This window comes from Vipera ursinii (assembly GCF_947247035.1).
Source record: "Vipera ursinii genome assembly, chromosome: 2".
Classification (NCBI taxonomy): Eukaryota; Metazoa; Chordata; class Lepidosauria; order Squamata; family Viperidae; genus Vipera; species Vipera ursinii.
Window position 1 is genome coordinate 255,282,012 of NC_139513.1, and position 16,125 is coordinate 255,298,136.

The window sequence follows — 16,125 nt, forward strand, 5'->3', positions numbered from 1 at the left end:
TTAAAGTTTGAGTTCCCATCAGTATTTAAAATATCTTTATCAATTATGATTTTCTCAATATTAATTACATTTATATAGCTGAAAGTTTTACTCAAATCAATCCTCTTTTTGTCCCGTGTTGACAGGAGGGCAGAGATCCACCCCGAGGCCTCTTGTTTGTGGAGTTCCTCAGGGGTCGGTTCTCTCGCCCCTCCTGTTCAACATCTATATGAAGCCGCTGGGTGAGATCATTCGTGGTTTCAGGGTGGGGTATCATCAGTATGCTGATGATACCCAACTTTTTCTTTCCACCCTGGACCAACCCAGCGATGCCCTCGCCGTGATGTCCCGTTGCCTGGAGGCGGTCCAGGTCTGGATGGGGAGAAACAGGCTTCGTCTCAATCCTGCCAAGACTGAATGGCTGTGCATATCGGCATCTCGGGTTAACCAGACCATTCCACCTTTAACGATGGGGGGGTGAGGTGTTACTCCCCGTTGATAGGGCTCGCAACCTGGGCATCCTCCTTGACTCCCGGCTCAATTTTGAAGACCATATAGGAGCCGTGACCAGGGGGGCTTTTGCCCAGGTTCGCCTGGTGCGCCAGTTGCAACCCTACCTGGACCGAGATGCCCTACACACAGTCACTCATGCGCTCGTGACCTCCCATTTAGACTACTGCAATGCTCTCTACATGGGGCTGCCCTTGAGGACCACTCAGAGGCTTCAGCTGGTGCAGAATGCAGTCGCGCGAGTTGTGATGGGGGTTTCCCGATACTCCCATGTAACACCTCTACTCCGCGAGCTGCATTGGCTTCCGGTTGCCCTCCAGGTGAGATTCAAGGTGCTGGTGATGACCTATAAAGCCCTAAATGGCTTGGGTCTGGGATATCTGAGGGAACACCTGCTGTCAGCATCAAGCTCCCTTCATCCAGTGCGCTCCCACAGGGAGGGTTTTCTCAGGGTGCCGCCGGTAAAAGATTGCCGGCGGGTAACGTCCAGGGGGAGGGCCTTCTCAGTGGGTGCTCCTGCCCTCTGGAACCAGCTGCCCGTGGAGTGGAGGACTGCCCCCGACCTCCGTTCATTCTGCCGGGACCTGAAGACCTGGGTCTTTGAGCTCTCTTGCCCAGGCTGAGAATTTTAATTTTAATTTTAATTTTAATTGGGGGTTTTATTCTCTCAGGGACTATTATAATCTTTTTAATTGTTTTTAACTTTTTTATTTCTTGTTTTAATTCCCTGTAAACCGCCCTGAGTCCTTCGGGAAAAGGCGGTATACAAATCCAAATAAATAAATAAATAAATAAATAAATAAATAAATAAATAAATAAATAAATAAATAAATAAATATTTCCCATATCATAAAAAGAAAAAATGCTATCTTATTTCTAAATCATATCTTTCATTGTAAAAGTCAATGAATGTCTTGGTGTGTTTTTCCCCCCTAGCAACTACTTAGCAAGCCTCTGCACTTATTTTGGCAACTGTCAGGCACAAGCAACCAGATCCAAGTTATGTATTATTACATTCTGTCTGTTATATAGGAATCTTCCCAGACTGCCAGTCTTCATCTGGAAATAGATAGATAAGGCTCTGTGATGATAAAGGGGGATCAATTCTGGATCTCTTGAGGCTGCACAAGGATTCGAGGCTAGTTCTGCACTTGAGGCCTCCCCCCTGCTTGGCTGGGCATTTCCCTGCATCAATATTTTTGGGTTTGCCAATGCTTTCTTTCCAGAATTGAGAGAGAATGCTTGCTAAAGGTAATCCAGTTGGATTTGTGCCTAAAGCAAGACTAGATCTCCCAGTCTCCAAGATAAGCTGGTGCCTACAATAATTATATCTGAGTGCTCCTCTGCATGAATTGTACAGTTATTTTTAGAAGCTCTATACTTAGAATTCTTTACGATAAATGGGAAAATTTAGAATTATTTAACACACACACACACACACACACACACACACACACACACACACACACACATATATATATATATATCAAAAACTACCAAAGGATAAAGGAACCAATATCTGAAAACCTGGAACATTTTAATGACTCTAAAACAGGTAATTGCTATCAAGACATACCTTTAGAGATGTGGTTAAATACTTACACAAACTGAAAATGATTTTTATAGCAAAGATACAAAAATGTAATGATTTCCTACCCAATAAAAGCAGTTCCATTATATTTTCCTATGGGTTCCCCAATCAGGACATGGGTGGATTGTGAAGATATCCCAACAACTCCAGAAGCTCCTTGATCTGCCAATATAGTAATAGTTGCTATACCTGTAAACATAAAAGAGGTTGCCAATAAAAGCTGATTGATGCAAGACATTTTTTAAAATCATAACACAAAGCAATAATGATAACTATTACACAATTTTCATTTTTTTCCTCAACATATTACCATGAAGTTCTTTAAAAAAAGTATATTAGCAAACTTCTATTATTAACTGTCAGTATTTAATGGTACCCAATCTGATGGTTTCCAACTGTGTTGGATTATACTCCCAATATACCTACCAGCATAGTTATTGTTAGATACATTCTGGATGCAATTCTATAGTTTTATTTGGAATACCAATTCAACATATGTTAATTATCAGGGATATATAGTTGTTTATTTTTTAAATTTCTATTCTGCTCCTCTGGTTTTGTATCCTTCAACAAAAGTGAATTTGGACTATAAGATAGTGACTGTTCCAAAATAAGCTAATGAACTTCCATAATTGAAATTGGATTTAAAACTAAATCTCCTCATTCTAATTAAAGACGTTAGCTATTATACTAGAAGCCGGATAAACCAGATTAGCTAAAACTAATCTATATAAATAATCTAGTTTATTTCCAAAGCAAAAGACAGGTGGAAACTCCTCTTGTCAAAGGAATAACTTGTAGTTATGCCAATCATACTGTCCCTTAAAATTTAGTAAGGTAACTCATTTTCACAGAATCAGAGAATTATAGTGCTGGAAGGGACTTGGAGGTCTTCTAGTTCAACCTCCTGCCCAAGGCAGGAGTACTTATACCATCCTAGACAAATATTTGTCCAATCTTTTCTTGAAAGTTTCCATTGATGGAGCACTAACAAGTCCAGGAGGCAAACTGTTCCACTGATTAATTCTTCTCACTGTCAGGAGAAAGTTGCATTTCCAGGTTGGATTTCCCTCTGATGAGCTTGCACCCATTGCTTCTTGTCGTGTTCTCAGATGCTATGGACAATAAATCATCCCCCTCTTCCCTGTGACAGCCTTTCAAGTATTGAAAGACAGCTATCATGTCATTCCTAGGACTGCACTGGCTTTTTCGAAAAGGTGCAGCACACTGCTAACTCATACTTAAGCAGTCATACTTAAGCAGTGGTTCACCAGGACACCTAAATTCCTCTCACAGACACTACTGTTAAGCCAGATATTGCCTATTCTGAACCTATGCATTTGGTTTTTCCTAAGTGGAGGACCTTTTCTCACCACTGAACTGCATATTGCCCTGATGCAATACCATCTATCCCACATTGTTCTATCTTACCAAGAAATAGGCTGTGGTCTACTTTATCAAATATCTTACTGAAGTTTAAGAATACTGTTTCCACAGCATTTCCTTTATTCACTACTTTAATTTAAATAATATAATGCAATTAACTAATTTAAGTCAGTTAAAACCTTGTGGGTGGGAGTGTGATGTAAGAATTTAAACCATTATTTCTCTTTAAAAAGAGCTTATATTTGAGACATAAAAATCATGCAAATTCTTTCATTATCACTTTGTTAATTCTTCCACAATAAATCTACTTATCAAAAGCTTGTTCTTTCGGTTTGCAGTCCAGTTTGTCGACAGAAGTTTGACAAAAATTACAAGATTAATACAACATAATGTGATTTTCTGTTGGACACTGAAATACTGGAATCAAAGCCAATATTCAGAACAACGTTCAGCATTTATAGTTGAGAAACAATCTTAACCTCAACATATGTTTTTAAAAGCCTCAAATACCACATGTAACTAGTTAGTAAAAAAAAAAACCAGCTCTAAGAAATAGACACTTTTCAAAAATGCTACAATTCTGATATAGCACAAAGTAATTTTTTAACATGTGAGAACTTATGAATAAAGTCAACAAGCTGCAACCCCTGTATTTTCTGTATTTCAATCTAATCATAGCATCCCATAGTTTTCTAAACACTGCAGACAAGGGAAAAAAATAAAGGTAATTAGACCTGTCTGGCATCGCTGCAATTACAGCTTTGGATGCTGTTTAAAATGAATGTGTTTACCATTTTCAGGTGATATTTCTGTGTTATCAGTAGACACCAGATGAATTGAATAATGTTCATCACCTTCCAAAACACCATCTTGAATTGCATGCAAAATTATGGTTTTCTGAGATTCCATCTGCATAAAATTGGAAATAATGATTATATATCTTAGAGTTATAATTTGGTATACTGAAAAGGGAAAATTTAACATTAAATGAAATTAAAATCATCAAGTGAAATTAGTTTCAAAAGAGAAAAACACCAAATTTAATTAATATATTTTGGGAGATACGCATAGAATTTTAACCCTGTTAAGACATATATCCAGTGGAGAATGTTGTTAAACAGGAGAATGTCACTAAAACATAGGAAAAAAATTGAAAGCTTTTCTCTAGCAATGCTAGCCATATCAAATTCATAATTGCATATTTGCATTAATCTTTCTATTTTCTACATGTGGCTATCAGTGCAAATATGTCAGATTAATACAGTATAAAAAAATTATTTGAATAAATCTGATAGATTATTTAACCAGAGAAAAATATGCAGTTTTTAAAAAATTCTTTGTCAAATGTACTTATTTATTTATCTATCGGATTTACTATTTTGCCATGGGGCTACTCTAAGCGGCTTACAACAATAAAAAAAATGAAAAGAAGTGAAAACAAAACAGACGCAAAATAATAGAACAATAAAACACACAATGAAAAAGAAAGCAACGAAAATACATGAACGTGATAATATGATATATATACATAAGCTTGAATTAAAATAAAATAATAACACAAAATTAAAAAGGTGAGGGGGCAAAAGGAGCTGTACCTCAGAAAAGAAAAGGGTACCACTAAGAGGAGTGAGATCATATCTAGCTGCCTCCTCCAGTTTCCAAGGAATTTGGACTTCTCCTTGGCCTCCTGAACTTCGACTTACAGTGAGAAAGACATTTGCTGTGGGGTCATGTATTGACTGAGGTTCTTTTACTGTCACCTAAAACAAGAAGTACATTGGTACTAGGGAGACTAATACTGAATAACAAGCAAAATGTTGAGTGTTGAGCTTCCTTTATGTCCCACACATTGCACTTTTGATCCATTGCTGGAACCAGCAGTGTACTCCAAAGTTAGGACCTGGTGCCAGAAACTGCCAACAAGCAGGAGAGATGCACATACGCAACCTCTCTCAATAAAACATAAAGAGGACCTCTGCATAAAGGACTGTCTCTGTTTGCTCACATTCTCCTTTCAAAAACTGTTTAATGTGGCAAATGATTTGATTCAAACAAGCAGCCATTCAAAGAAGCCTATTAATAGCAATATTTATTGCCCAGTGCCCAGAGCTGCACCATGGAGTGGTATAAAAATAATTGTAATACATAAATAATGAAATAAAGTAGACTTTGTGACTTTTTGTTTTTTGGTTTGTTTTTTTTTGGTTTTTCAAATAAAGCCTATAATTATAAAGTAATTAAATTGTTTCTTGTTCTATGTCCTTAAGAATTATAAATTAGAAGTATAATAAATAAACATTGAATCTGTTCAGTATGTTACAGTGATGTTTTCATATGAATGTAAGTATCTTTCTTTTGTTTCAATTAGTAAACAAAGACTAATCTGAAGATGATTCAAAATATATTTATGTTAGAATTCTATCTACAAATTGTACTTTATTGTCAAAATCCTTTTTCAGAATAAATGAATTGACAAAACTGTTATATATGAAAGGCTATAGTAATAATTCTGCTTCCAGCAGCTGCATTACTTCTCTTGTCCCATTTAGCACCTTCATTTGCAACCCCAAGTCTATCTGTTAGATAAACACAATCACTTGATAAAACAGCTATTGAAGTTGCAATAGCTATTGCAGCTATTCAGTTCTTGTTGTGGTATCACTTCTAATCCAATGTGAGAGAAACCAACTAACAAATGAGTCAAAAAAATATAGTTATTCATTTATTTATGGAGAAAAATAATCCAGAGCTACATCCTCCTTGGGATAGGGGAATGGGATAGAAGTCATGCAAAGTATCTATACTTGTCTGTTCTAAGAGCGTAAAGAAAGTTTACATATACATCCCTTCCAGAAAATATTGTGCACCTAAAACAATTGCTCTGTATATAGTCATGTGAAGGAGAGGCTTTGCACACTCTTGTTTTCAAATACCTATATATGAATTCTCTCTCTCTCTCTCTCTCTCTGTGTGTTAGATGAAGTATATTGTGAAAGGATGTCCTGTCTTGGAAGCATCTTAGCTAATTTCAGCTGCTTATTATTTACACTACTACTGCTTTTGGTCTCATCTGGACTGGGACATCTAGCTGGACATATCTATCCATTAAGGTTTGGATATGCAAGTGATCAAAGGATGTCTGCCAATTAATATATGATCTTACTTTCACTTACATGCTTTTCTTCAAAGCTGAAAACTCCAGCAGGAGAATCATTTGGTGCAATAGTAACTATCACCTGCACATCATCACCTAATCTTGCATCACTTGTCACTCTAAGTAAGGTAACAGTGAACATTTCCAAAAATTCAACCTCATCATCATCTATGATAGTGATCTCTATCACTCCCATAACCTAGGAAAGAAATTAAAAATAAAAACAAAGATGAAATAAGTATCACGAGCATGCTCAAGACATTTAAATCTAATTGTGAAGCAAAATAGAAATGTAAATGAAAGTCACCTTTGGTGAGGTGGGCAGCTATATAAATTTGATTAATAAATAAATAGATAAAAGGAACCTCAAAGAAGGCAACTCTGGGATAATACATACCATACACATAAACAGTTAAAAACATACCACAAAACCCTTTTACGTAATAGTTTCCACTGTCCTTTAAAGACAAGCAACAAGGCTTGATGTGCTACAAGTTGTGTCAGTACCAGGTTTTGTAGTAGAAGAAGTAGGGAAACCCCTAAATGTAGCAGGATTCACTGGCACATTTTGAAACAAAATATCTACTTATTAATATTTGGTAGCTTTTGCAACACCTTTAATATCAACATGAGTCAGATTTCAATGAGGCTCTCATTTTTGAAGCAATTGATGGTATGCATAGTGTAAGACATTTATGAGTAAATACGAGTGCCTGTCCATTGCAAACAGCCATCAAAAAAGGAACCTATTTGCCATCCTGTGTTAGAACCACAATCATTGTTTGCTAAAGGCTCTTCAGACCTCACTAAGTCAATGAAGCTTATTTTTGAATATTTATGCACAGACATGAGCTTTAAAAGTACTTAAAAGGTAAAAAAGAGAAAAAATATGCGATTATTAGCCAACAATTATCTTAAAAGGAACATGCTGTAGTCATAAGAACAAAATGATAAAAAATATGGGGAGGAGATGTTTTATCAACATGTTACATACTTGTCCATCAGCAAATATAAGATTTCCAAATGATGGTAAAAAGTCTTTCAGACCAGCAGAGGCAGGTGTGGCTTCCCAGTCTAGTTTGATTGATCCAAATGTTCCTGCTTTCCGAATGATGGACAGCTTCAGAATATTGTCTGGTGGTGGTACTTCATAAGCAACCACTGTCCTGTTCATATCCTTGAAAGAAAACAATGGTAAATTAGTATTTTATTAAAAATATCATAGTGCCTGTATTTTAGGAGGAGGGGGGGGAAAGGAAAAGAGTGATATATATATAATATTATATATAATAGGCTATCTCTAGGAGTTAGGAATTGCTCTTTCAGAGATTCTTAGGCCAAAGTGGGAGTAACAAAAGTACAAACACATTTATCACATATATACATAGACCCATTTTCTCCCTCTGGATTTTCTCATGGAATAGTTGAGCGTTTCCTCCCTTAATAAAAGCTTTTAGTTAATTAATTATTATTACTTATTTTGTGAGTTAATTATTAGTGGCCTATTTTATGAGAAATGATACAGCTTTTCTATTTCTTCATTTAAATATATGAAGAGTGTCTTTGATAGTGGTTCTTCTTTATCTTGGCATATTATCAGGAATCCTTTTAGCCTATGAATACTGTGAAGTAGATGGGAATCTGTCAACATTGTATTATGCCACCTATTCTTTGGATACCTGCCCATCCTGTCTATTGAGGGGAGCAGACGGAGAGATAGGTGAAATATTATTGATACTCTATTTTTGCTGCCTATAAATTTTAAGGGTCTGGATGGGAGAGAACAGCTTGAAGTTGAATCTAAGAAAGATGTAACTATGTTTTGTACATTAAGATTCTCTATCAACACCAGTGCTACTTCTGTATCTCACAAGCATAGTGAAGGAACAGGTTCATATTTGGGGATCCATCTACACTCATAGCTCCTGCTTGAAGGTAGAACAGCAAGTAGCAATGTCTTCACCCAGCTTCAAGTAATGCTCCACTTGTGCCATTACCTGGTAGGCTAAAGCTCAACCCTTATTACCACTGTAACAGGCTACTACAACATACAAAGGATAAATTTCCTGACAGTTAGAACAGTTAATCAGTGGAACAACCTGCCTCCAGAAGTTGTGAATGCTCCAACACTGGAAGTTTTTAAGAAGAGACTGGACAACCATTTGTCTGAAATGGTATAGGGTTTCCTGCCTGATCAGGGGATTGGACTAGAAGACCTCCAAGGTCCCTTCCAACTGTTATTGTTATTGGTTGGACAGCCCATCCATAAAGACTACTTAGAAATTACAAATAATTCAGAATGCATACTCACTGGCTTTCAATGCTGGAAACTAATATGGAATTTACAGGCCTAAACTGAGTGACAACTGATTTTTAGGTATAAATTAACATGCTGCTTTTGACCTATAAAACCCTTTATGGTTTGGCACCTGAATACCTGAAGAAATATCTATTCTAAATAGAATCTAGTGCCCAACTTCCCAGATCTTGTGGGAATAATATTTAATTATTTTGTCATATTATATAGCATATTTTATATATGTAAGCTGCTGAAAGTCAGCAGATTGTAATGAAATTGATTGAACAAATAAGATTCAATACCTTTAGTGGTAAAGATCAATAGATGCTTAGCAAGTCTTTGCCAACAAATCCTGTCATATTCAGGTTAAGATAAACAGGAAAAAATATAATTATGGACCACTTGGCTTCATTATATCATAGAAAAACCCAATAGCAATAGGAATATTAAACATGGGTAAAAGATTTATAATTTCATGTTATTAACGTATGTATTATTACCTTCATACCTTGAAATGGTCAGCTTACAACAAGAACAGTATTTACTGCTCTTGATACTGAAATGTTTCAGTTTGTTCTCACCTTGCTAATATTGAACTGAAATATTCCTCTGGGGTTATCATTCTCTTCAATTAAAATCTCAGCTATTTCTAAACCAAATTTCTTCATGCTCTGTTGCCCTCTAGTAAGAGAAGAGTCCAACAATTGCACACTACTAATATTGATTAAAAACCCCTCTTGTAATTCTGGAATATTATCCTGTAAGATAAAAAATGTTTTAAATTATTTTGCAAATTCAGATTTTGGATAGACTGGTAAGATAAATCATTTCAAGTTGTGATTGCTTCAATGGAAAGTAAAAATATGGAGGAGCAAGCAACCAATTCCCTTAATATAAATAAAATTAATTATATAAAAACGAATGATTGTTAAAAATTATATTTTATTTGCTCAAAAATATAATTTCATTGTATCAAAAATTGTTTTTATCCATATATATGATTACCTAATCAATTTAAGGAAAAGTTAAAGATAAATTAATTTAAGGTTAAAGATTAAAGATAAGAGGGTCAGATTGTCTGAAGGACAGCCTTTCCCAGGCTATATCTACCTGTCCCATCAAATCTTCAGTTGCACCATAATAGGAATAAATGATTTTGGCCCTGTCACTTTGTAAAACTAAATTCAAATGTTCTGTTTGAGTTTAATTAAGACGTCTGGCCCAAGAGATAATATAGCTTGTAGAGAAATGCCATACTATGCTAGATTGGAAACAATTTGCCTTCACAAAAATGAGGAAAATCTACCCAGGTGAGATGCATCAGTGATTATACACAATTGTAGCGTTAGAAAATAAACATGGAAGGTTTTAATAGAAACTAGAGTCATTGGAAGTTGGGCAATATTGAATTTATTTTTCTTCTGTTCTATGGTATTGAAAGGTTTTTCAGAAGTGATTTGCCAATGCCTTCTTCCTAGGGCTGAGAAATGATTGGCCCAAAGTCACCAAGGTGACTTCACACCTCAATGTTCATAGTCTTTTGTTTTCTAGCCTGATGTCTTAATCACTACATCAAACTGGTCCTCATAAATTTAATAAATTATTATTATTAGTAGTATATCATACATATGATAGAATACTCCATACCATTCACTCAGAGAACATGTAGATAAAATCTAGTTGTTGAGATTACAAATTGTAGAAGGCAATACGCCAGCAACTTTTCTATTTATTAACTGATTTGTTAATCAATCAATCATGAAGTACATAGATATATCTGGACTTGTTCTCACACACAAATAATATTCAAACATTAATCAACTTGGGAATTTTTGACTAGTATAAATATCATTTAAAGTGTGAAATATAGTGTAAAGTTGAAAGAAGTGAAAAAATAGGCTATACAGTAATTAGTTCAGATTTAGATGTATTAGGGAATAACATTAAATTATTGAGTACTACCCTACTTTTATGCAGAAATATTAATCAGAAAAATATTTTCACTTTTCATGTGTCAGTCACATATCAGTTTGCTACAAACTATTTATATACTTTCAAATACTCACTGGTAAAATGGTTACATTAACTGAAACTAATGTTATATTGTCTGTCATAATAATGGTCTTGTTTTCCAATCTATAATCTTCATTTTCAGTGGCTTGATTAACAAGAGGGAGTGAAAAGATAGGGTGGGATATTATGTGTATAATAATATCACCAAATGGTTGTTCTCTGAAAATATGTAAAGTAATAGCAGTTGATCTCCCTAGAAAAAAACAAAAGGTTAATGAATATATATAGTTATTGAAAGTGTTTGTTTTTTCCAACCAAAACTAATATGATTATAGCCAATAAACTACCTAATAGTAATAACTCATATTATTTCCATAAATTGCATTTTTTCTGAGATGGAAAAAAATATTGTGTTATGATAAAAATTAGGGTATTAAAAAAATTGTAAGCACACTTTTCCAAACATAGTTTTTTCAAACATTTCTAACACTTTAAAAAAATCAGTGAAATGTCTCACTTAAATACAAAAATATAACTCATATTTCTTGCTAATCATATATTACATTTTACATATTATATTGGTCCCCCCAGATTAAAAGAAAAGGTTGAAACTAAATTCAGAAATGTTTTCTTTAAAAATGTATAGATGTAACTGCAACATTGTATATCAGAAGACCTTTTTTAAAAATAATAATAATCTGGAAATATAAATTTGAATTTCTCTAGGATTTTCTTGGAACTGACTCACCTTCAGGCTCTGCTACTTTGTTAAAGAGAGAATCTGTGTGCCATCCCACTACATCAAAGGGAGTGTCATTGGGAAGAATAGTAAGCATAGCTTTTGCTCGACTTCTATCAATTATGGCTCCTCTCTGGGGCTCTTGAATGCCCACGGTGCTAATATGAGTGAGAGTTATAATCAGTGTCTCTGAAGCTTCAGGAATAACATCTGCAAGGACTGTTATTGTTACTGTTGACAAAGCCTGACCCTCTGAAAATGCCACCTAAAGAATTTAACAAGAAAATATACAACTTTATATTTTTCACATAACTGTTGGCTTAACACAACAGTTTAAGATGCAATCCAATGAAAGTTAGCAATTTTTGTACCAGTTAAAGGAAACATTTGTTCAAATTATTCTAATCAAATTGCCATATCAACATTGCTTAAATGGTATGATTACTCTTTTCTAGTTAGATCAGACATGTCAAACACAAGGCCCGGGGGCCGGATCCGGCCCGCAAAGTGGTTTCATGTGGCCCGCGAAGCCATCCTGGAAACAGTGAGGGAACGGCCCCCACTGCCTTGGCCCTGGCCCAGAGACCCTCCTTCCGCCAAAGACCCTCAGATCTGTCCCACTCCTGCCCAGACCCCCATAGGCACCCTTGATGCAAACGATGTAGAGCTGGCCATGCTCACCCAGTAGGCCATACGTACTCTAGCCACACCCACCCAGTAGGCCACGTCCACCCTGGCCATGCCCACCCGGCCCCCTGAAGGCAACCGCAATGCTGATGCGGCCCTCAATGAAATTGAGTTTGACACCCCTGAGTTAGATAATCATCTTTACTTATTCAACTACCTGCAATATAATAGTGAAATATAAATAAATTGTAAATAATATTGTAAGCCACCAGAATTACCCTGGGGTAAGATGGGCAACCAATACATTTTATAAATAAATAAATAAACAAACAATGCATATCTAAGATACTTTTGTACTGCTAGAAAATATAGAAATCATAACCAATAATTCAATTGGTAATGCCTGTTTTATTTTCAATGTTTATAGAAACTTAATATTGTTGGAAGGGAAGGGTATGCTAACATGACTTTGGATTTGTCTTGTGTCTAACAAAGTTTATTTTGTTTTTTGTATTAGAATTTTAAGTTGCATAAACTTAGAATAAAAACACACCCTTTTCTGCAATAATCCTTTGCAATGGCAACTCTCTATAATCTTGAGTACTTATAAGTGGACCTTTATGACACTTTAGATTTTTTCCCCAAAATTAAACACAACTTCTTTAACCTAACAGCAATACTTAAACTTTCAGTTTAGAAAAGAAATCTGGGTATTTCCTAAAAAGTCATCACTTGCCATTTTATACCCAATCTCTAAGTTGCATAAACTTAGAATAAAAACACACCCTTTTCTGCAATAATCCTTTGCAATGGCAACTCTCTATAATCTTGAGTACTTATAAGTGGACCTTTATGACACTTTAGATTTTTTTTCCCCAAAATTAAACACAACTTCTTTAACCTAACAGCAATACTGAAACTTTCAGTTTAGAAAAGAAATCTGGGTATTTCCTAAAAAGTCATCACTTGCCATTTTATACCCAATCTCATATTGTTCAAAAGGTGTATTCCTACTCGTGAGTGAATTTTCATTGAGTATACACAAATAAGAAAGTCCTATTGTATAATTTGTATTATCCGAGTGCCTCTCAATTTTGGATTCAACACATTTTCTATACATTCAATCCTTGATGCTTATAAAAAAAATAAGTGCAATTATATGCAATAGAGTTTCCTGTAGGTACTCATAAACAGCACTGTAAGTTGACACAATATATATTTATGTAGCAATAAGTCCCACTGAAGTGTTTTTGTATCAGTATGCATAAATTTATAGTTTATTTATTCCATCAAATATGGTATTGATACTGGATTTCTAGAAAATGGAGTATAACACAACTTTCTTTCCCTAGGAAGGACTGAAGTGACATCACACAGAAAGCCCTTTCTTCAACTAGAGGAAATTCAAAATTTATATACAACCTAACTTAGTGACCATTCAAAATTACAACTAACCCCCCAAAAGCTACTCAAGACCTATCCTTGAATTTACAACTAGTGCACCCTCCTTGTGGTCACATGATTGTATTTTGGGTGCTTGATAACTGGCTTGCATTTACAATCAGTTTTGATGTTTTTTTGCCACTTTCTGACAAAAGACACCCATTCAGGAGAATGGGTTCATTTAACGACCATATAGTTAGCTTAACAGCCTTTGTTGCATTGATTTAAGAATATTAAACAACATTACTATTATGATTATGATAAAAAATTACTAGTTTGTTTTACATTTTAATTTTCTTAATTTCATTTTTTCTTTTAGTTTAAGAAAACTAGATAATTAGATAAAAAGTTATCTAAGGACCATGAAGAATGCCACATGAAAGCCAAGAAAGAAATGTTTATTTCCATAAGTCAAAATGATTTTGAATTTTTAAATCAAGAAATTAAACAATATGAGGGAAGAAAACTTTTAAATTAATATTAGCAAATTTGATTCTTATTAGATCAGTAATACATTAGCAATTAAACAACTTGCAGTTATTATAGCTAAAATTTTGGCAAAATACATACCACTCCTGAAGTTGGAAATATGTCATGAATACTCCCGCTAGCTTCCCAGTGTACTATAACTTGTCCAAATGTACTTATTAAGCGCTCAATGTTCAAGGTGATCAAGGTGTCCTGTTCCATTTCTTCTACTTGTTTAAATAAAGAATTCTAAAAATATACCAATGATAAAAAATAGCTTAACATGCATATATCTTGTTTTTCTGCTCTTTAAACACTAACTAAAAAGGAATAGACAGATATTCAAAAATGTATAAAATAGCTAAAAACATAATTTAAATTGAAAAGGTGTGACACTCGGATTTTACTTTAGCAGAAGCAGTAAAGCTTTACTTTAGGCATAGCAATATGTCTTTACTCCCCAGACATTTAACCCATACTCAGAAATCCACTTACAAAGATGTGATGTGGCTTTATTCCACAATAGTTAGAAGCACTTTTTTTCCCTTTCTCCATATGCATACAGATCTGCCTACTACAAAATTGTGAAATCAATTCCAGCTGCCTATCTCTATTAAAAAAAATTCCCAGTCATAAGATTGGGACATTTCTTATCAATATTTATTTAAAAGTTCTATCTAGCCTGAGAAATGTTGACAACCTTCTAAAAGCAGAGAAAATTAGTATGACTGAAATGGGGCTAGTGAAAGAAACTGAGTTCCCGATATTTAATTTCTCAATAGAAATAAACCACTTAATAAATAAGTTAGGCCATTTTAATAAAGATTTTCACACCCATCATGACACCATAATGTGGTAGCAAATAGATTATTGGACTTGGATTTAAGACTTTGGATTCAGGTATTCTTGAAGCAGTGATCTCTCAGACTAACTTAACTATGCAGTATTATTATATATTGCCATTGGTGTAATCTACTAAATTGCCTTTGGGAAGCTTGGATATAAATCTGATTAGTAAAATAATACATTTTCTTACTTTTATAAGCCATCACAACAGAACTCACAATAAAACCAATATTACATGAGGGAATTTCAGGTTTCCACGCATTTTTAATTATTTTATTTTTATTTATTATTACTTTTATATGCCATCTATCTGGCTATCCAAAGACAAATGAATAATATGGTGATATGTTACTAAGTCAGCTATTTATGATTCGTGTTGTGTTTTACCATATTATAAATATGAATGCATTCCATATATGCTAAAAGGAGCCTATTATTAAACATGCTTAATTTAATATTTCAATTTTACCTGGGCAAATGCAACAACTCCATGAGCATCATCATTAGAGGGTATCACTATGGTCACATAACCATTAGGACCTATTTCTGCACCACCCTTTGGATTTTTCAGCCATACTCTAAAAGATTCTTCTTGCTCTGGGACTGTGTCATCAAAAACATTGATTGCTATCACAATTTCTTCATCTCCTGGTTCAAATATCAGTTCACCTGAACTAGCATAAAAACACAGATGTACAGCATATTTATAATTAAACAGTTGTTCTTCTGAGACAAAGTAAAATCAGTTTTGATACAGAAAAAATATATTTTAGGTACTTTGAAGAAAATTTCTATCAGTTATTAATCTGTTGTTGCTATTTACCTAAGTTTTACAGGAAACATATAAGATCAATTCAACAATAAGCAAGTAGACTTATGTTTATATAGACTAATAATAATAATCACTGGAGATTTTTAAGAAAAGACTAGTCTGAGATGATATAGGTTCTCCTGCTTGAGCAGGGGCTGGACTAGAAGACCTCCAAAGTGCCTTCCAGATCTATTCTATTCTATTCTATTCTATTCTATTCTATTCTATTCTATTCTATTCTATTCTATTCTATTCTATT

At 34.4% G+C, this 16,125-nt stretch overlaps 1 protein-coding gene across 1 annotated transcript in view; it reads right to left on the reverse strand.

Annotated features, from left to right (window-relative positions):
* Nucleotides 1–16,125, reverse strand: part of ADGRV1 (adhesion G protein-coupled receptor V1) — a gene marked incomplete at its 5' end in the record, with an annotated part of 249,459 nt that overhangs the window by 144,969 nt on the left and 88,365 nt on the right. The window contains 10 exons of the mRNA XM_083351665.1: nucleotides 2,146–2,269; nucleotides 4,258–4,375; nucleotides 5,062–5,226; nucleotides 6,640–6,819; nucleotides 7,615–7,797; nucleotides 9,501–9,677; nucleotides 10,986–11,185; nucleotides 11,681–11,936; nucleotides 14,312–14,458; nucleotides 15,525–15,729. Of these exons, the coding sequence (XP_083207791.1) occupies nucleotides 2,146–2,269; nucleotides 4,258–4,375; nucleotides 5,062–5,226; nucleotides 6,640–6,819; nucleotides 7,615–7,797; nucleotides 9,501–9,677; nucleotides 10,986–11,185; nucleotides 11,681–11,936; nucleotides 14,312–14,458; nucleotides 15,525–15,729 (1,755 nt within the window). The remainder of the gene's footprint in view (nucleotides 1–2,145; nucleotides 2,270–4,257; nucleotides 4,376–5,061; nucleotides 5,227–6,639; nucleotides 6,820–7,614; nucleotides 7,798–9,500; nucleotides 9,678–10,985; nucleotides 11,186–11,680; nucleotides 11,937–14,311; nucleotides 14,459–15,524; nucleotides 15,730–16,125) is intronic.